This window comes from Populus trichocarpa, chromosome 15 (genome assembly GCF_000002775.5).
Source record: "Populus trichocarpa isolate Nisqually-1 chromosome 15, P.trichocarpa_v4.1, whole genome shotgun sequence".
Taxonomy (NCBI): domain Eukaryota; kingdom Viridiplantae; phylum Streptophyta; class Magnoliopsida; order Malpighiales; family Salicaceae; genus Populus; species Populus trichocarpa.
The window spans coordinates 455,638-476,663 of NC_037299.2; the positions used below are offsets into that span (position 1 = coordinate 455,638).

Genomic DNA, 21,026 nt, shown 5'->3' on the forward strand with positions numbered 1-21,026 from the left:
ACAAATTAATTTCAAGGAGAAGGAGGTTATTTATTTGAAATTATATTAAAATAATATTTTTTATAATTATTTTTTATTTTTAATATTGATATATCAAATTGATAAAAAAAAACTAAAAATATCAATTTAAATCATTTTCAAAAAATAAAAAATTAAATAAATACGATCCAACTTCATACTGATTGAATTTGACATCAAATAAAGAGAATACAATTCCAATTTTTTTAATAAATTATTTTTTATTCATTCTAATAATTAATGGAATCTTTAAGAATAAATAATTTTTACACGTTTTTAACCAATCCTATTATTTATTTCAATCAAATTGCAATAAGTTTCAATGTCACAATCAATCCAATCTGCACGTTGTTGTACAATTCATGCTCTATACACGTCAATGTTGAATATTGTTTCCATTAATGACTGAATCTATCTTGATTTTTTATTTATTTATTTTTTTGTTCAAACTTGTTTGACTGGAATTGTTAATCTAGTGATTTATGATCTCGGGATTGATATAATATAAATTTTAAATTAAATCAATTATTTTAAATCATAAGTTAATTTATCCAAACCATTATCCAAATCCTCAACCAAAATATGATAAACTTGATCCAGACTTTCTTTCTCAAATTATTATCCCATTTTCAAAAATTAAAAAAAAAATACATAAAAACCCACAAAAAACTGATATAAACAATAATTTCTATTCATAAAAACTGATAGAAAAATAGCTAGAAAAAAGAAAAATCGACCAACAAAAAGTGTGTCCAAACCCACAAAAGAAGTCGTGGGCCTCCAAGGAAGATGAGGATGAAAACATGCCAACTGGTCAAGGTCAAAACATAAAACCAGTGGCTGCCATGGAAGAAACACTCTGAGCTCATAGAGTCAGTCGCCTGGCAAAACAACTGGCTGTTCGCAGCAGCAATCCTCACACGCCCATGGAAACAAAACAAGACAAGCTATGGCCATCAAAACTTCGTCAATTGTCGGTCAGTGCCGTAGACATTGAACTACTATGGCAACTTTACCTTATAATTTATGCTAGCAATTGTCTTACCACGCAGGCTCCATTATCTTTCTTCTTCTTTTTTTTTAATTAATTTAGAGCTAGTTTGTTATTGCAGCCGACATGTTGTTGGCCGTTTTAAAAATAAAAATAAAAACATCAATAAAATTCTTGTTTGGTATTCCGTTTTAAATAGGGACTAAGTAAAATTTAAAATTTTTTTGTTTAAAATTAAACTTTTTTATATTTTAGGATCGTTTCGATGTGTTGATGTTAAAAATAATTTTTTAAAATAAAAAATATTATTTTAATATATTTTCAAACAAAAAATATTTTAAAAAACTACCGTTATTATATTTTTAAATACCCCTGAAAAATCAATAGTCAACAACATCGTTGATGACAATAACAAATAAAGAGTTATTCTTTTTAATGATTACAATGAAGATTTTAAGAGATTATTTGTAGTAGCATTGAATGGCTTTACTCCTTATATTATTATTATTATTATTTAAAATCTTGATTTTTAAAAGATATAAAACAATAATTTATTAGAAATACATCAAAACGAGTGTAAATAATTATTTAAGGTTGTAGAGAAGAGGATTTAGTTTTGATATATTTCATGATTAAGAAATAATTTTTTTTATAAAGATAATTGAATACATGCATCTCACAATTCATTTAATTAGAGAAAAAAAAATAGAAAATCATCCCTATAAGATGCATAATGAGAAAATCTATTTATGCCGTATTTGACCTGGAGATTTTTGGACCAGATTGTGGCTTTGTCATTCTTTGGTATAAAATAGGAAGTCAAATCTATTAAGGTTGTTTCCCCCAAGGTCAAATTTGACTGTTCAGTTGAACAATTGTTTTTTAATTTTTAACCTTTCCTTTTTTTTTTTCCTTAGTTGATTTTTCAATATTATTATTTTCATTTTGAGCTAGATCTTCAAAGAAGAGAAGCCAATTTCTCTGAAATATATATATATTTTTATTTTGGTGATAATATGTGAAAACTAACTAAAAAATAGGTGATCTTTAAAATAAAATATATAGTCAAATATTAATATTTTAATTTCTGTAGTCTAATGTCATCTATATTGGTATTTGTCTATTCTCACATGGCTGTTTCAATGACTACTGCTACTCTCTATTTTTCGGATTTGTCAAGCAATGAAAGTCAAGTCTACAATGACAGCTTCGAAAAATTTTAATTTTTTTTATGTTTTTAAATTACTTAAAATAAATTTTAAATAATAAAAAAAATTATGAAATAAGTGATGCATGAACTGGGTCACTGGTTGAAGAGAGTCAAACCTTTAAGGCCCTTTCCAAACTATTCGAATTTTTTCATTCAAGGAGAAGCATGCGCGGGAAACGAGGGAAAAACAAAAGGAAAAGAAAACGAGCTACACCGTAATTGTATTTTATATATATATATATATATAATTATTAAGAAGGATATTCAGCTCAGTTTACACGCAGCTCAATTAATTTTACAGGTCCTGAAGTTAATAACCATGTAAACCTTCAGTTACCCTAAAATTTGTAAGACTCGAACTAGTGATCTCTAAGGAGTAAACTTAAAACTTAAAGTTACACCCCTCAGAATTATTATACTTGTATTTTAGACACATGCCACCTTGACAGAATGACAACTATACAACGATTTTAATAACACAAAAACAACCTGTCTTTACAAGTTGTACCCAAAGCATAATGTCACCTTTCATTCGCTGACATGTATTCTGCACGCATCAATCTTTTTTCTTTTTCTTTATTCATTTTAATCCATGAATATATGATAACCTTTTAATTAAATTTTGAACCTAAGCTCTGCTTTTTTAATTTAATTTTTGTTTTTATAATAACTTTTCAACTTGATATTGAACTTCACTCAACTTGAGCCCAGAAAAGACCCAATATTGGAAGGAAAGAAGAAATAGAAAAAAGAAAGAGATAATTGGTCCACGAAGCTAGTGTATTGTGATTGTATTCATAACCCGAATCATGAATTAAACTGCTAATTCAAGTTGTCTAGTATCAGTTTAATATATTACTATCTTAATATAAAAAAAAAGGGGTTATTCCGGGATTAGATCAGCTTAAGTTTTAATTAGAGAAAGAATATCATTTAAAAAACTTTTTAACACATATGTTTCTCGGTTTATGTTAGCAAATGAACGCTTTTTTTTTTTGCTACACAATCTTAATTTTTGTGAATGTTGTAGCAAGAACAATGCCTGTAAATTATTTTTTGGTGTTGGGCAAAAAAATTTGCTTCCACCTGCAGGAGCCGAGTGCTAATAGCGGGTTAGTTACAACTAAGACAACATTTGAAATTGAGATTAAACTTGTTTTTTTATTGAAATTTGAATTTTTTTTGCTTGAAATTAATTTTTTTAGTGTTTTTAAATTATTTTTACTAGTTAATATCAAAAATAAAATTTTAAAAATAAAAAATATTATTTATAAATAAAAAATACATTAAAAAAACAACATGATTCATGAATCTATACAAATGGAAATAAAAGCATAAAAGTTCCCACAGAAAGACAACAAAACCTTCGAATCAACACATGGGCAAGACCGAACCTCTGAGATGACCTAAAGAAACAAACCCTCCAAGAAAAACAGACGACAGCAGACGAACTTGAGTTGGGAGTTGGGAGCTTCCATGTATGCAAGAAAAGCCACGAAACAGAATGATTTTGCCTTCCAATGCAACAATCAAGATCATAAAAATGCCAGTCCAAGACTGAAAAAACGGAAAGTTAAGAGAAGTGGGCAATGGTGGGCATGAGAGTGAGTGCATAAAGTGAAGAAAGCAAGAAATGGAACTAAAGAAGTTGTAATAATTAATAGGTGCATGGCAAGTTAAAAGTTCATTTTGCTCCCTCTACTCTTAATCTTATCTTACTTTGATCCCTTTATGACATTGTGTCTTAAAATCATTCTCTTTAGACTGTTCTCTGTTTCTCTAGATGGTCTGAAATTATTCTTGACATGGAAATTTTTTTTTCCCCCCTCACTTCACTACTCACAAGGCTTTCAAGGAACTTTCATTAGGCCTAGAATTAGAAAGAGGGCTTAGCTTTCTATTGTAATAAAGCTTCACCCCAAAATTGAGCCAGGCCTTTCCTAGCCCACCTCTCCACCACCCAAAACAGGCCAAACCCTAAACACCACCCAACCACCCAAAACAGCCCAAACCCTAACCACCAGCACCACCGGTCCACCACCACTGCTTTTTACAACACAACCCCAGCACCCCCACCCCAGCCACAAAACACCAAAATTAAGGACGTCATCGGACTCTTAAAAAATAATTACAAAATCCAGAAACATCTCTCGCGCTACCTTCCTTATTCCCTAAGGACTTCCCAAAACCCAAAACCCAAAAACCAAAAAACTATTAAACACAACATAATTTCAATAAATCTAGCATCCTTTTTTTTTTCTTTCTATTTATTCTCTTCAAGCAAAAGAAACAGAAAGTTTCCTGCTTTATTAATTATTACGCAGAAAACCCTAACATCATCAATGAGGGGTTCATCAGAAACCAAGTTTTTGCAAGAGCTACTGCTATACGCAGCAAGTGCTGCTTTGAGTTGTTTGGTATTGTTTGCTGGGCTCCGACAACTTGACCCGAATCGTGAAGCATCAAAGAAAGCCCTTGAACATAAGAAGGAAATCGCTAAGCGTTTGGGTCGTCCTCTTATCCAAACAAACCCTTATGAGGTGTGTGCAAAGTTTCTATTTTTGTTGAAAAGTTTGGATTTTTTTGCAAGTTTTAATTTGGGTTTTGGAGGGTTTTGTGAACTTTGGGTGTAGGGTTAGATAATGGAATATAGGGCTTGTTTTGGTTTATTGGGTTTTTGGTAGATTTTGTGTGTTTGGATTATATGGTCAGATAATGGAATGAAGGGTTTGTTTATTTTAATGGGGTTTTGAAGAATTCTGTCAGTGATGGCGGGGTTGAGGTTAATATTGCAATGAGGGATGTGGGTGGTTTGGTGGCTTGTTTTAGGAATAGGGATTGGGGGATTTGGGTGTTTTAGTGAAGATAGGTGCTTAAATCAGTTTTCAGGATGTAGAGTGATTGCTTGTGATGAATGGGATGTGATTAAATTTCCAGTTCTTCTTGGGGAATGGCCTTTTTTTGTTTGTGTTAGTAGAAACTAAGTTCATTTCTGATTGAGTTGTGTGTTGAACTTTTGTAAGGGTGCATTGGAGTTTAGGCCTCTGGGTTGGTGTTATTGTACCGCTATCATTATTTAGACAACCATAGACAGTTATAATATCTCTTGGTGTCTTCAAACCTATCATTTGTTTTTATAGGTGGTCCATTCTTAGTTGGCTGCTCTCACGCAACAAATACCGAGAGTTTCTAATGTCATCTGAACACATGAAAATATCCATCATATTGAGTAGATTAGATTAGTCACTACTATCTCGTGAACTAAGGACACCAAATTAATTTAGAGTCATGTGAGTCCATCCTATTTGAAAGTGATACTATGTTAACATTGGTGCCTGCCATTTTCAGTAATAGCCTCTGGCATGAACTGACTGGAGGCAGGTTCTTAGTTGGAAGAAATGAAATTTGAAGACTTGGTTCTGAACCAATATGATGGTTGTAATCGGCAAATATATAGATAGTAGTTGTTTTTATACCTGATGAAATTTGGAGGTGTCAACACCAAAAAAACTATCTTTTCAATTTGAAACCTTTTGTTTGTGATTGCTTTGTGGAAGATTAAACTGCTTTGTAACAATTGAGTTCATTCTCTAAACACTATTCAATGTAGCCATGTTTTCATGTTGAAAGTATATTTGGTTGGAATGGAGACTTTAGGATCATGGTCAGTGCAGTGGTTTATTAATTTGCGGCAATTGGGTATTTTTATTTTGAACAGGATGTAATAGCATGTGATGTTATAAATCCTGATCACATAGATGTGGAATTTGGGTCAATTGGAGGACTGGAAGCTATCAAGCAAGCTTTGTATGAACTGGTGATACTTCCTCTGCGGAGACCCGAACTCTTTTCACATGGGAAACTTCTTGGTCCACAAAAGGGGGTATTGTTATATGGACCACCAGGCACTGGAAAGACCATGCTTGCCAAAGCTATTGCAAGAGAGTCTGGAGCTGTTTTCATAAATGTGAGGATCTCTAATTTAATGAGCAAATGGTTTGGTGATGCACAAAAGCTCGGTGAGTATAGATCGTGTTTGAATTGCCTGTCTTGCATTTTCAAGGTTTCTGTCTTGCACTTGGCAAAATTAATGATGATTTAAAATTATTGCCTTTTTATTCAAGAATTTGCTGTGGCCAACTGATTATACTGAATGAAATTTAGTTTCTCTCTGACAATGGAAGCAAGGTAGTAGTCTGTGACCTTGCTGTTTATAACTAAGACGGAACATGCCTCTGTTATCCTTATGAGATTAATTGTGCTAAAAGTCAGAAAATAACTAAACATTGTGTTAATATACTTTCTTTGGTAAAAACCCACTTGATAAAATATTTGTTGGCAGCATGATTTTGTTAGATGCCTGATTAACTTAAAGAAAACGAGCACTGTAGTTTGCTTATATGCTGGATCTTTTAGTCTGATGATCAAGATTGTCAAATGATTACAATATTGGTATTTTTGTTGTTATGTAGTATTTCTCTATATCCTGAATCAGGACTATTTCAAAAGGGTACTGAATCGCATATATTCTGTCAATTGTGAAAGTGATCATCACAGTATTTTGCAACTACATATTTGTGTTGAACCATCTCTTCTTCTCTGTATTTTGCAAGTATTGTTGGTTTTGTGCTGACTAGAAACAGATTTAGAAGTAACTATTTTGCATAGTTGCTTTTTCGTTCCTTCTATCGAAGTTTTCATAGTCTGATTATTGTTTCAGTTGCTGCTGTTTTTAGCCTGGCTTATAAACTCCAGCCTGCTATTATATTTATTGACGAGGTCGACAGTTTTCTGGGCCAGCGTCGTACTACAGATCATGAGGCATTAACCAATATGAAGACTGAGTTCATGGCATTATGGGATGGGTTTACTACAGATCGTGAGTCTTTCACTTGAAACAAGTGCTACATTTGTGTATTCTTTTTGTGCAGTGACTTGCTAGTATGTGTTATATCTATGATTTGTGTAATTGCTGTAATTTATTCATGGGTTTGGCCTGGGCTGATTTAGTGATTATATTCTTACAGAGAATGCACAAGTGATGGTACTTGCCGCAACCAACCGTCCTTCAGAACTTGATGAAGCAATCCTCCGGCGTCTTCCTCAGGCCTTTGAGATTGGGATGCCTGATCAAAGAGAGAGGGCTGAGATCCTGAAGGTTGTTTTGAAAGGGGAGAAGATTGAAAACAGCATTGACTTCAACTACATAGCAAGTTTGTGTGAGGGCTACACTGGTTCGGATCTTCTTGAACTTTGCAAGAAAGCAGCTTACTTTCCTATTAGGGAAATATTGGATGAGGAGAAGAAGGGGAAAAAATCTTGTGTAAGTATATATTTAACACTGTGTTATTCCACAATTTAACTTCCTACAGTTATTTTACCATATATTGAATAATATAGTTCTCGGCTGCAAATTATTATACTCACAGCTAATTCTTCAAGGTACTTTTACTGATTTGTAATTTTAGCTTAGAAATCCTATACAAGCTTGAGGCTATCATGGCAAAGTTATGGTTTGGTTGCCTGCTGTGCACTATCCAAAATCAATGGCTTCCATTGCAAGGGATAGACCATAATATGGTTCCTCGTGAGAACTAGAAGGAATTAAACAAAGTGTTTTTTGAACCTACAAGGGATAGCTATTGGTGTCAAAAATATTCTCTTCAAGAATTGTATCTTTCTATTGTATTAGCTTGCTGTTGGATTCTTGAACCCTTACTGAGTTTCTTCATTGTGACTCTTTATCAGGCACCAAGGCCATTGTCCCAGGCAGACTTGCAGAGAGTTCTTGCCACATCAACTAAGACTGGGGTTGCTGCAAATGAGTACAGTAGGTCAAGCTCACAATCACCTGGGTGGCCAAGGCAGTCAGATGATTATCAGGTTCAGGCCACAATTAATGAGCTCTCTAAGCTCATGGTTTCTCAAATCTTGAATCTCCAGCCCCCGGATAACCAGGACACTTGAAATATTCATCTCTCTTGCTTGGAGCAATCTGGTTTTTTAAAATTATCAGGCGAAGAGAAATTGTATCTTAACTTATTTTAATGTTTCTCCAATGAAATATTCTACATTTAATATGTTGTTTCTATGCAACTGACCGCCAAAGCTATTGATTTTAAGCCACTCGACATATGTTTTATTGTCAGAATTACAGATTGTGTTTTGGCATAGAGCTCTTGACATGGTTTCAATATGCATCTCTCTCTCTCTCTCTATCTGCTTTAGGAATGTCCCTCTTGTATGGAGATAAACTTGTCAGTCAATGATGCCTTACTTTGTTGAAGGTTTTGGGTGTCTTTTAGAATATCAATTTTGATCTAGCAGTTCTGGAACATTGTTCATCCCTTTTGGTATCGGTTTATTATTCTCTTGAATAGACAGTCATGTCTTTCAAATTGTCATAATTAAACATGTATCATTCTTGCAAATATTGCTGCTGCTGTAAGAACAGAATCAGTCATTCTGAGTGTTGTTCTTTTGGAATGATCATTCATGCTTCATTTAGCTTATGGTTTTTCTTGTGGCTTTAGATTTTCCAATTTATCTTTTTAAAGTGTCTAAATGTTGCGCTGCTAAGGCTGCACTAGAAAAGCATTTACTACTGTAAAAGTTGGTCTTGCAGATTGGCTTCTGGAATCGAACTAATTTCCAGTTGTTTTTCTTTAATTTCTTGGTTATTAGAAAATTCCTGTATGGCTTAAGGCCTGTTTGTCTGTGGCCAACCATAGTGAAAAGCATCATTTTGATACTTAAACCGTTTGTCTGCACACTTGAGATATCATTTGGATTCGCTAAGGTTAGGGTATTTGCAAATTAGTCTTCCTTAATTGAGGTTAAAGTATGTTTTAGACTCTAATCATGCCATCTATGCTTACGAGAAATTTCTTTCGTGCGAGATTGTAATCATTTCAGTAGGGCATGGTACTTGCATAGCATTTTAACATGTGGAAGGTGGCACGATTGTGGCAATAATTTGCGGCCATTGCCAATACTCATCACCCTCTTGTTTCTTTTTAGGGTTTCGTTACTTCATATGATATGCAAAATGACAACATCCATCAATGATTAACTTCGTTGGGGAAAAAGCTGGCAGTGGTTTGTATAAAGCAGACAGGTACAGCCTTTAAAGCAAAGGCTCATCTCATTCCTCGAAGGCTGCAAGCTTTTGTTCAATTCCAGAACAGCATTCTATCATGAGTGCAAGTTCTGCCTACACGATGTCAAATGATTAAAGTGCTTAGGCTGTAGATGCTTTTCCATGCTTGTTGTTTTAGTTTGCAAGAGACCAAAAACCACAGAAGAAAACAGAGCAATGAAGCAAATGTCTACAGGTATTGAACATAGAAAGACTTGAGCTCTTGTCTAATGCTTTTCCAGTTTTGATGCTTGCGGCTATAACATTCTGATAGAGACACGGTGAACAAGGACCGTCAAAGCATTAGGTGATATATTAGTGGACTAGTCACATGTGAAGTCCTGGGAAATTGCAGCTAGGGATAACAACTGTTTGAAAATGTTTGGAAATGCGGTGTAAATTTGAATTTTTTTATGTTTATTTTTACATTTTAAAAGTACTTTTAAAAAAATTAATTTTTTTATATTTTTTTCTTTGTTTTAAATTATTTATTTTTCGTGTTTTCAGATCATTTTGATATGCTGATATCAAAAATAATTTTTAAAAAATAAAAAAATATATTATTTTGATACATTTCCGAACAAAAAATACTTTAAAAAGCAACCGCTACCACACTTCCAAACACCCCTTAGCATTATGACTCTACTGTTGAGATTGTGGTTAGATATATTAAAAGTGCGGTAATTTGAAAAAATATTAAATTGATATTTTTATAATATTTTTTAATAGTTTTAATATATCGAAAAAAATATAAAAATCTAAATAAATATATTTTAATATATTTTTAAATAAAAAATATTTTTAATAAATATTATTTGCTGCAATATAAAACACAAAGTAAACCGCAACACTAAAGAGGTTTCTTAAAACGTGATATCAAGGAGCACAAGGCACAAGCCCCATACCCTTTCTGCTGATGCTCCTAAGAGTTACTATTAATGGTAAACCCTCTCTTGCACGAGAGACGAAGATTAAGAAACATTATAAGTGAATCATCTAGGTGGTGGTCCAGTGGTAAGAATTTGGGACCAAGAGGTTTGCTCTCTCTATGGTCTCAGGTTCGAACCCTGTAGTTACTCATATGATGGCCACTGGAGACTTACATGATCGTTAACTTCAGGGCCCGTGGGATTAGTCGAGGTGCGCGCAAGCTGGCCCGGACACCCACGTTAAACTAAAAAAAAAAAAGAAACATTATAAGTGTATAAGGAGACTTTTAAAATATCTAATTTTACTAATTCATGTCTATTCTTGTCAAAAGTTCCTACAAATAGAAGAAAAAACTTGAAAAAGATATCATAATAAAGAACAAGAAAATAAAAATAGAAAAATAACTATTTCAATAAAAAAAAAACTTGTTAGAAGGAACTCATCCTTGAGTTTTCTCGAGTTTAGTTTTCTGTTAAAAATTATCCTTCATTTAAAATATCATTTTGTGCTTGGGTCACTCCACTGTGAGCCTTAACATAACATTTTTGTGTAGATCGCTCCATCATAAATCTTTAACACTACACATTTATGCGAGCCGTTTCATCATGGATCCCGCTGTCATGATTTTGAATAACTATAACCGATGCAAAAGAAAATAACACGCTAGTTCCCGAACATTTTTTTTTTTTTCTGAAAGAAAACATTATCATCCCCTCCTACACAAAACATGTCATGTTTTGCAACTTCTTTCGACCATAATTATTTTGCATAAGCCAATAAAACAAAATAACTATTAAGAATCTCTGAAATCAAGTAATATAAACGGGAGTAAAGGATAAAGAAATTTGTTCCATATTAAAACCCTCAAATATAAAGAACACCACAAGTATAGAGAGTCTTAAATTAATTAATTTTATTTATTTATATTTTCGTTTGTCAAAAGAATATTACAATCTTCTACATGGAAAAAACTAGAAAAATGTAATAATATTAAATAAAAAAAATAAATTAGGAAAAAAAACTAGAAAAAATATAATAAGAAAATAATATATATATATATATATAAAGAGAGAGAGAATATATAAAAAAAAACCTTAAAATTATAATTTTATCACCGCTACAGCAAAGAAATTTGGCAAAACTTACAATTATGTCATGTGTATAATTAGTTCTTTATTATTAGTATATAAAATCTTACTCCATGGAAGAGGTAGGAGGGGCCCTTTTTCTCAAAAAAAACAAAAAAGAAAAGCCTTCCTTATTTGAGTATTCAAAAAGAAAGAAAAGAATGCTCCATCAAATAATTGAATATTCAAAGGATCAATCAAGCAATGTGAAAAAAGTATATAATTTAATTTCTAGCAAGGCTTTATCTTTAGTCAAGACAATAGAATAAGATATTCAATCACATTAAAGAAATTCTTTAACGTTAATTTCTACAAAGCCATTAATAGATGAGAATGCACCTTGAGCCCTTTAGTCATGCATCGCCAGCCTGGGCCAATGACCCCACCTCCCTCCTTCCTCCAATGTCTCTGACCCATTAAAATTTGCTGGCTCGAGTCTACTAACTCCTAACTACATAAGCCATACGTATCCCATCCCCACCATTAAAATCACCATCCCTTACTTTCCATTCTTGGCCGTTATTTCTATCTACTTTCCTTCAATCTCCTTTGTTCTTACCTTTCTAACATCTTTTGATGTTATTTATCATGAATCTTAGTAGCCCGATTCTTGTTTTTTTCATTACAATCATTGTCTTTTTAGTACTTAGATTTTTGTCTAAAACATCTTTTCTACATATTCTTGCTAGGTGTTGGAGATCATTTGAAGACAAGTTTTGTGTTTACCAAATCTTCAAGGTTCCACAATTCAATGATCTTTTTCAAGAAAACCAGTTGTATCACAAGGTTTCCACTTATTTAACCTCACTGCCTGCCATTGAAGATTCTGATTTCACCAACCTGTTTTCGGGTTCGAAAGCGAATGATATCATCCTCCATCTTGACAAGAATCAAGTGATTCATGATAGTTTTCTTGGGGCTAGAGTGCAGTGGAGCAATGAGAAATATTGCGAGGGAAATAATGGCAAGAGAACATTGGTGTTGAAGTTGAGAAAGAAGGATAAGAGAACGATTCTTCGTCCTTACTTGCAGCATATTCTTTCGGTTGCTGATCAGATTAAGCAGAAGAACGAAGAGATCAAACTGTTTATGAATCTTGAGAAGAAGCCTTATGAAAGTGGACGGTGGACATCAGTTCCTTTCACACATCCAGCTACCATGGATACAGTGGTTATGGATGGAGAATTGAAGAGCAAGGTGAAAGCTGACCTTGAATTGTTTTTGAAGTCTAAGCAGTATTATCACAGATTAGGCCATGTTTGGAAAAGGAGCTATCTCCTTTATGGCGCGTCCGGGACAGGCAAATCCAGTTTCATTGCAGCCATGGCTAGATTCCTCAGTTTTGATGTCTATGACATTGACATCTCCAAGGTTTCTGATGATTCTGATCTGAAAATGCTTCTGCTGCAAACCACGAGTCGGTCCATGATTGTAATTGAGGATCTTGATAGGTTATTGATGGAGAAATCGAAGGATGTGAGCTTGTCTGGGGTCTTGAATTTCATGGATGGAATTGTTTCGTGTTGCGGCGAGGAGCGTGTGATGGTGTTCACAATGAACTCCAAGGATCAAATTGATCAATCAGTGCTAAGGCCTGGCAGGGTTGATGTTCACATCCAGTTCCCATTATGTGATTTCTCAGCATTTAAGAGTTTAGCCAATAATTACTTAGGCGTCAAGGAACACAAGCTTTTCTCTCTAGTTGAAGAAATTTTACAAGGAGGATCAAGTTTAACTCCAGCTGAGATTGGTGAAATTATGATCTCCAACCGAAATTCGCCAAGCCGGGCCTTGAGACTGGTCATTTCAGCTCTGCAGTTCCAAACCAGCAGTGGCGATGCAAGAAGGGCCAGTAAGGTTGGACAAGGAATGAGCGAGAGCGGATCAGCTCGGTCCAGCAGAGACGAGACAGGTGAAACTGGAGGCGTGTTTTGCCAAGAGAGTGGTGCTCATACAGTGAAGGAACTCAAGAAATTGTATGGATTATTAAGGATGGGAAGCAGAAGAAAGGAATCAGTGGATTTGAGTTCTTCAACAGAGAAGCAAGGATCACATCAAGAAGCCTAATCTATGTTCAGTTCAGAGATTTAGATCATAAAATTCAATTTTTTTTTTTTTTTTTTTTTTTGTTGCAAAGTAGAAAGATACATCTCTTAGTGAGAAAAAAAGGGTTTTTTTTTTCTTTCTTCAATGGCAGTGAATAATTGACTCTGCCCTAAAAGCTTAAAGATGATGAACATTCCAAATTAGTTATTGTCAATATAGCAATGCAGCAAAGACATTTTGAGCAGTCAGAAATAATAATGGAATGAAAAGTCTTCTGTGACTTTATTATAAAGTTTCAAGCACTCTTAGCTCATCCTTAGAATTTGATGGCACTAGCTAGATTGCCAGCAACCTATGCTACAATTCTGAATGGTCAAATCTGTTTAATTAAAGGAATTCTATGCGTTATTTCTTGTCAATAACTTGTCCATTTCTAACCATCTTTGGCTGCATAGGGTTTGATGGTAAAGATACTGCCTTATTTCATTGGGTGTGTAGTTTCGTGTTACAAAATATTTTTTAAAAATGGTTTTTTTTAGTACAGTTGTTGTTGTTGCGATGAAATATGTTTTTTTAAAATGTTTTTTACTTGAAAATATATTAAAATGATTTTTTTAAGATTTTTTTTAATTTTTAACATCAATACATCAAAATCATTGAAAAACACCAAAAATACATCAATTTAATATTTTTTCAAGTGAAAATTATTTTTAAAAAGCACCCAAAAGTATAAGTTACAGCACTCATTTTAATTGAAAATAAATCAAAATAATATTTTTATATATATATTTTTAACATGAGAACATTAAGATAATCCAAAAACACCTAAAAATTAGTTTAATATTTTTCTGACGAAAACTAATTTGAAAATTATTTTAAAATGTGGGTTATATATATATAAACAGTGAAAGTAGTGAAGTGCTTACTGTATTTCTTGAATCAATTTCATAAATAAGACATGATTAGGAGTATCTTCTAAGATCAACACATCATCATTGCTTTGAATGGAAGGTTTAGCCAACAAATTCAAATACAGTAGTTAGTAGTTACCTCCTCCTCTCAAGTGACAATGATTTCTTTTATTATTGCATGACTGATTGGGTTCTAAGCCACTCATGTACACAAATCACTCTCCATTCTTCTAAAATCTTTTCCATTTTAATTTGAGCACAAGTTCATTTCAAGTCACTTGAAATATTGTCCTACCAAAGTCAAAGTTATGAGATCTGGTTGATGGATTAATTTAATAATTTTTTTATTTGAAATTTTATCCAAACCAAGTTATTTTTTTATTAAGATAATGTTTTTTTTAAGTAAAAAAGAGTTTGTATTGATTCGAATTAACTCGTCTAATTTATGGTCGGATCTTGAACTAGTCGATCTAAAATTAATTCTTATAACTATGGTTTTAAGGGACTATGCATAGAAATTTTTTTTATATAAACTGATGTAGACCATACCAGCCAATAAAATTACTAATATTCTCTCATCAACCATTAAAACAATTTTGATTCAAATATATATGATTCATATGATAATTTTTGTTAATATACGAGTTTGGTATTATAGGGTAATATACTTTTTAAGAGTTTTTTATTTGAAAATACTTTAAAATAATTTTTTAAATTTTTAAATTTTTTATATTAGTACATCAAAAACATCTAAATACACTAAAAAAATATTAATTAAATAATTTAAAATATATATATATAAAAATTTTTAAGACACCTAAAAATTAAAAAAATATCACACTTCCAAGAAGTAAACGATCCAAGGAACCTCTTAGATTGACAGAGAACAATTGGGCTTGTGAGGCCCAATAGTTTCTTGAATGAAAATTTGCTTTGAGCGAGAGAGGGAAAAAAACATCAAACAAACAAGACATGTTGGGGTTTAGCAAAAACCTCTCACAAAATTTCTACAAACACCTTGTATGCAATAAGAGGTGTGTATCAAGCTCTGTTTTCTCATTCTCAACAACAACAAATCTTGCAAAGCGAGCGGTGGGCACTCACAATGGCAAGTTTCACTGTGATGAAGCTTTAGGTTGCTTCCTCATTCGCTTAACAGACAAGTTCTCCAATGCCCATATAATCCGTTCAAGAGACCCCCAGGTTCTTCTTTTCACTCCTCTTTTTTATTAGCTTAAATGGGGTCGTTTGTTTCTTTTTGTTTGCTGAGGTTAAAGTTTTGAAATCTTCTTTCATTAATTTAATGGGGTTGTTTCTTGAAGCTTTTTAAGCTTAAAGATTTAAGCTTTCATTTGTTAGTTTAATGGGGTTGTTTCTTGAACTTTTTTCAGTATAAAGGCTTAATGTTTTAGTTTCATGTGCTTAAAGCCTTGAAGTTTTATTTTACTGGTCTGATGGGGTTGTTTCTTGAATGGTTAGTTTCAAATTTTGGTGAGGACTTTTATGGTTTATTGAAGGTATTGGAGACACTTGATGCTGTGCTTGATGTTGGAGGGGTATATGATCCAAGTAGAGATCGTTATGATCATCACCAGAAAGGATTTCATGAAGTTTTTGGCCATGGCTTCACTACTAAACTAAGCAGTGCGGGCCTAGTTTACAAGGTATACTGTTATAAAATTCCAAGCTTCCTGCATCATATGTTTCCATACTTGTTATAAGTCAAGGACACGTTCTGTTAAATGTGTCTTAAATGACAAAAAGGGTTGTACTGTTTTTCTTCTCTCCTTCTCTAGCATTACGGGGCAGAGATAATAGCAAAGGAGCTTCAGCTAAATGAAGGGCATCAAGATGTGCATGAGTTATTTCTAGCAGTGTATAAAAACTTTGTGGAGGTAATGCATTATATATTTTGTCGACAATAATGTACAAATTAACTGAATGATCAGAATTGTTGTTCTTCATGTTCTAATTTTTTATTCTTTGTGTGTTTCTTGTGAAAACATCATTCATGTTCTAAGCTTAAATGCATAATAGAACATCATTTTCCAAACCTGAATATCTTCAAATAGTCCTTTTAATCTATTGTATTATTTTTGTGCTTGCATATCCAATACCAACTGAAACGTTACGCGTTGTAACAGGCAATTGATGCTGCTGATAATGGAATTAATCAATATGACATAGATCAACCTCCTAAATACGTTAATAACACAAGCTTATCACAGAGAGTGGGGAGGTTGAACCTGGACTGGGTTGATCCTAGTCAATCCTCTGAGAGAGAGGATGAAGCCTTTCAACACGCAATGAAAGTTGCTGGAACTGAATTTATGGAGGTGTGTATTCTAACGTTCTCCATGTTTACATCAGCTTCATTGTGTCAAAATTATTTGTCAATAATATGCAAGTTGACTGGAAGGCTCTTCTTAGACCACACCTGATGATGCTGAATTAATGAATAATTGAATGAATGCTTCGAGCAGTCATGTTTGAAAATTTCATAACAATGTTGATGTCACAGAATATTAATTTTCATGCAAAATCGTGGCTACCAGCTCGATCAATTGTCATGGAGTGCCTTGCATCAAGAGAAGATATTGATCACAGTGGAGAAATCATGGTGCTGACAAGATCATGCCCTGTAAGTGGGTAGTTACATAACCTGTACTGTTTAACAGCCTCATTCCTTGTTTATGAGATTTGTATATGACTCGTATCCATTTAAATTGATTATTTTGTGCTGTATGCAAAAACAAGGATGAGCAGATTTATAAAGTATTTGGCATGGCATGCAAAAACATCTTTCAATAGCAGATTTTTAAATCTGCTTCCCTATATGTCATGGCTTATTTTCCTTGAAAGTGAAGAATGAGAGTGACTTTGACCATTGTTTATATTAATATCTAGCTAGTAAGCATTACACGAATCATAAGTTGAGTAGAGATTATTTGAGACATTTAGTCATTGTTAGAACTGAAATTGCATTTGATCTTTCTGGCAGTGGAAGCTCCACATATTTGAACTCGAGGAAAAAATGAAGATCAATCCTTCCATCAAATATGTTATTTACCAGGTACTAATAATAGTCTTTTGTCATTTACCTGCTATCACATGTGGATGAGGACACTAATTAATCAAGTAACAAATGCGGTATCATAAAAACCCATATGTTCACAAGCATCTTTTATCGATATTCTGATATAGATTCACTTGACATTTAACACGAGGGCTGATGTTTGTTCTCTGTGTGCTGCGTGTCATGCAAGATCAGAGTTTGCAATATTTATTTCTTTTTCCTTTTCCTTTTCTTTTTTTCATTTTCTTTTCTCTTTGGCTATTTGTAGGATGATAGGAGTGAAAACTGGCGAATACAGGCAGTGGCAGTGTCACCTGATAAGTTTGAGAGCCGGAAACCTCTACCATTACCTTGGAGAGGTTTGGTAGATGACGAGCTCTCCAAGGCAACAGGGATCCCTGGCTGTGTGTTTGTTCACATGAGTGGATTCATAGGTGGAAATCGAAGTTATGAAGGTGCTCTTGCTATGGCTAGAGCTTCTTTAAAGGCTTGACCAAATAGGAGTTTTATCAGTGGAGATACTATGTTCACATTCTCGAATCATTAAGTGCTGCAGTCCTCTGCACCTGTGATTAGTGTTACGAAGAATTGAGTTGGTTATTGAACTGGCACATGTCAAACATGGTTGTTTGGACATTTGTTGGAACCATACATGGTGCAGTTTATCAGGCGTGCATCTGGTTTTTTAAATCAGCACATATAGAGAATGCCACAACTCCCCTTTATTTTTAAGAGGTATGCTCTGGAGTACTTGTTAATTTACTATATTTGAACACTCTGTAATCACATATATACTTTTTCACAACTCCCATCATGCGCAACAACTATGATCCTGTTAAAAACCTTGTATATGAAGTCTTTGATTGACTTATGTTTATGGAGTAGTTGTGAGGAAAATCGTTCTCTAGATCAAAGTTCATCACTCTTACTATCAGTAAACTACTAGATAGTTTTTACTACGGTCATTTCATATACATTGAAGTTTCTTGTATAGATAGCTTAGTGCCAAATTTTCGTGATGAGGCATAAGGCATATGCCCCTCAGTGTGATTAAACTCAGTTTCAATACATTGATCTTCAATCTGTGGACAAACTAGAGACGGTCACGATACAAGTACATTACCATCTCTAATGAAGACAAAACTTGAGATTCTCTAGAAGCACCATTTTTAGCACTTATGTTGCTTCACCCTTCAGACTCTGCTGGCAAACCCTCTTTGAACCATTTGTAGAGGCCCCCTTCTAAGTGGAAGACATTCGTGTAACCATTTAGGACTAATAGGTAGGCTGCTATCAGTGATCTGCAGGAAGTAGCAAGAATAAGCTTTCATATCTTTCTGGGGCAGGGAACAAGTAAATGAATAGATTTCATAACAGGGAAAATTGAAAATAGAGAATAGTAACAGTGGAATCAGAGAAGTTCACATACCTTGACTGTTGACCTTCAGGAAGATTTTGGGATGGCCTCATTGTACCCCCAGCTGAGCAAGCCACTATTATCTTTGCACTTTTATCAATCTTTGATTCCACAGCTGCAAACATACTCTAACTTATTAGTTTTCCCTTGGGCACATAACTTGAGAATTACAACGATTTGAAAGCATTGTTACATATTTCATACTCTGCATAAACTCAGGATTTTCTTCTGTGCCAGCAAAGATGCCAAAAAATGCAAATGCAGCACGCCTTGCAATGTCCCATGCTGTCCATTCCTTTATAAGCCTATATACTTGTACATTGATAGCACCTGGTGGATGAGCCTGCGATCAAAACAGGAAAAATAAGTTAAGTAATTCAGTCTCAAATGATGCAGTTTACTATTTTGAGCTCTGTTCATGAGCTGTAAGTTATGATTGATATTTCTTATTCAGACATAATGACAAGATCCCTAACCTCTTTGAATTCCGCTTCTGGTCTCACATCAAGAATCACAAAGTTGTTTTCTTTCTGAAGGCGCAGAGCTTCCTTCACATCCACACTCCTGACCTGAAAATAACCAAGTTTAGTTCTTAGTTTTCTCTCTCAATGTGTATGTGTGTGTCTAAGAGAGACAAAGGGAGGAAGGAGGGACCTTTTTCTGTAGAAGAACTTCTCTCTTAGTCTTCCAATCTTCCTCAGCTAATCCCTCCAAAGAAAGATAAGAAAAATAACTCACTCAGAGTCAAGATCGAAGATAAACACAGCAAAGACTCCATGACTAGTTGGGAACAATCAGTTGGAGCTCAGTGATCTTGTTTCTGTTCAAAAGCCATGGGAAATCTTGCTAATAAAACCCAGGTTAGAGCAAAGTACCTGGTGATTTTGCAGGTTTTGTTGCTGCATTGAAGACTCTTAGGCCTCTCGGAACCGTGCATGAGGATGACCTACCCCTTAAAGATCCATTTGATCTGACAGTGAAGAAAGGTAAGCTAGGGTCTTGGGCAGTCTTTGAAGAGAAAATTAGTGGCGATGATTGATAATTAGGATACAAAGAAGATGAAGATGAGGGTGAACTGATTGAAGGAAGTGCAGTCATTTGAGAAGGTACTTCAGGTTAGAGAGATTGGTTCCTTGTTCAACAATTGATAGCTGGTTGAACTGCTTGCTGCTCCTTGCTTTTGTTACATTTGGAGTTCATTGAATGCTAGCCAGATTAAGAGCTGACTGGGCCCTAGGCATTGTGGATATTTATGGTGTTATCTGTCTAAAAAATCTGGATATGTGGTTCGTGTTTGAGGGTTTGTTACCTTTGGGATTACACGGGATCCTTTTATTTTGTCCCTTGTGTTTTGCTGCTGCTGCAGAGCAGTGATACATCTCCCCCCATCTGCGCACCGATTTTTGCATTCATGGCGCCCCAAGATCCAAGTCATGCTACCATAAAAGTCATGCCTATGGCTTTTTTTCTTTTTTGGGATTGTAGGACTCGTATGATCACCGGTTAATCTAGTTAATCTTAAGCTCGCAGTTTTTGGGTTTATTTTTTAAAAATTATAGGTTCTACAAATCTCAATATTATTGGATATTTACATGGTTATTAATTTTAGGATCCGTAAAATTAGTTGAAGTATGTGTAAGCTGACCCGGACACCCATATTAATCTAAAAAAAATATTCAACACTCGGACTCACCCTTCAAGATTCTTGACTGTGTATGGTAACCATTAAAGGGTATTTGGTGGTGATTACGGTTTAAAGTGTTTTTTATTTATAAATATATTAAATTAATATTTTTTATTTTAAAAAAAATATTTTTGACAATAGCACATCAAAACAATTTGAAAACATAAAAAAATAATTTTAAGTAATAAAAAGAAAAATTTTCAATTTTTTAGAAAACATAATTTCAATTACGTTTCTAAACACTGCCTAAGAGCCTGTTTGGTACCACACTCAATCGCACGGTGTGTTGCCAAACAAAGCAATGTGTGTTTAACTTGAGGTTAGTTGCGCTTCCAAGACATTTGATTGAATGTTAGGTTAAAAATGTGATTGTATTCAAATAATTAAAAAATAAGCATATTTTAAGTCACATATGAAATTTCCATGATCAATAAATTATTTAATATTTTTTTATAATTTTTCATTTATTAATATATTC

The 21,026-nt window shown here is 33.8% G+C and overlaps 4 protein-coding genes across 4 annotated transcripts; 3 read left to right on the plus strand and 1 right to left on the minus strand.

The window, feature by feature from the left end:
- The first annotated feature begins 4,315 nt into the window (after positions 1–4,315).
- LOC7464521 (uncharacterized) lies at positions 4,316–8,415 on the plus strand. Its single transcript, XM_002321343.4, has 5 exons — positions 4,316–4,759; positions 5,938–6,238; positions 6,940–7,098; positions 7,247–7,542; positions 7,968–8,415. Exons 1-5 carry the CDS (start codon positions 4,562–4,564, stop codon positions 8,184–8,186), a joined length of 1,173 nt encoding a protein of 390 aa, XP_002321379.3. The 5' UTR covers positions 4,316–4,561; the 3' UTR covers positions 8,187–8,415.
- Positions 8,416–11,745: 3,330 nt separating this feature from the next.
- On the plus strand, positions 11,746–13,752 carry LOC7475159 (AAA-ATPase At2g46620). Its single transcript, XM_002321344.4, has one exon. The coding sequence runs from the start codon at positions 11,991–11,993 to the stop codon at positions 13,479–13,481; it is 1,491 nt and encodes a 496-aa protein (XP_002321380.3). The 5' UTR covers positions 11,746–11,990; the 3' UTR covers positions 13,482–13,752.
- A 1,522-nt stretch (positions 13,753–15,274) lies between these two features.
- LOC7475160 (MYG1 protein C694.04c) lies at positions 15,275–18,252 on the plus strand. Its single transcript, XM_002321345.3, has 7 exons — positions 15,275–15,574; positions 15,889–16,035; positions 16,168–16,266; positions 16,516–16,707; positions 16,893–17,012; positions 17,373–17,444; positions 17,716–18,252. The coding sequence occupies exons 1-7, from the start codon at positions 15,344–15,346 to the stop codon at positions 17,938–17,940; spliced, it is 1,086 nt and encodes a 361-aa protein (XP_002321381.2). The 5' UTR covers positions 15,275–15,343; the 3' UTR covers positions 17,941–18,252.
- A 194-nt stretch (positions 18,253–18,446) lies between these two features.
- On the minus strand, positions 18,447–20,244 carry LOC7475161 (rhodanese-like domain-containing protein 14, chloroplastic). Its single transcript, XM_002321939.4, has 6 exons — positions 19,740–20,244; positions 19,519–19,565; positions 19,341–19,433; positions 19,069–19,207; positions 18,877–18,979; positions 18,447–18,748 (listed from the first exon to the last, which is right to left on the minus strand). The coding sequence occupies exons 1-6, from the start codon at positions 19,960–19,962 to the stop codon at positions 18,634–18,636; spliced, it is 720 nt and encodes a 239-aa protein (XP_002321975.1). The 5' UTR covers positions 19,963–20,244; the 3' UTR covers positions 18,447–18,633.
- Between the last annotated feature and the right edge of the window lie 782 nt (positions 20,245–21,026).

Excerpts from the sequence above, each read along its gene's own strand:
- LOC7464521 (XM_002321343.4), top strand. The coding sequence starts at position 4,562 with ATGAGGGGTTCATCAGAAACCAAGTTTTTGCAAGAGCTACTGCTATAC. Across the intron at positions 4,760-5,937 it reads TCCAAACAAACCCTTATGAG|GATGTAATAGCATGTGATGT; the intron begins GTGTGTGCAAAG and ends TATTTTGAACAG. Across the intron at positions 7,543-7,967 it reads AGAAGGGGAAAAAATCTTGT|GCACCAAGGCCATTGTCCCA; the intron begins GTAAGTATATAT and ends ACTCTTTATCAG.
- LOC7475159 (XM_002321344.4), top strand. The coding sequence starts at position 11,991 with ATGTTATTTATCATGAATCTTAGTAGCCCGATTCTTGTTTTTTTCATT.
- LOC7475161 (XM_002321939.4), bottom strand. The coding sequence starts at position 19,962 with ATGACTGCACTTCCTTCAATCAGTTCACCCTCATCTTCATCTTCTTTG. Across the intron at positions 19,566-19,739 it reads AAAACCTGCAAAATCACCAG|CTGAGGAAGATTGGAAGACT; the intron begins GTACTTTGCTCT and ends TGGAGGGATTAG. Across the intron at positions 19,434-19,518 it reads AAGTTCTTCTACAGAAAAAG|GTCAGGAGTGTGGATGTGAA; the intron begins GTCCCTCCTTCC and ends GGTTATTTTCAG.
- LOC7475160 (XM_002321345.3), top strand. The coding sequence starts at position 15,344 with ATGTTGGGGTTTAGCAAAAACCTCTCACAAAATTTCTACAAACACCTT. Across the intron at positions 16,036-16,167 it reads GTGCGGGCCTAGTTTACAAG|CATTACGGGGCAGAGATAAT; the intron begins GTATACTGTTAT and ends CTCCTTCTCTAG. Across the intron at positions 16,267-16,515 it reads TGTATAAAAACTTTGTGGAG|GCAATTGATGCTGCTGATAA; the intron begins GTAATGCATTAT and ends GCGTTGTAACAG.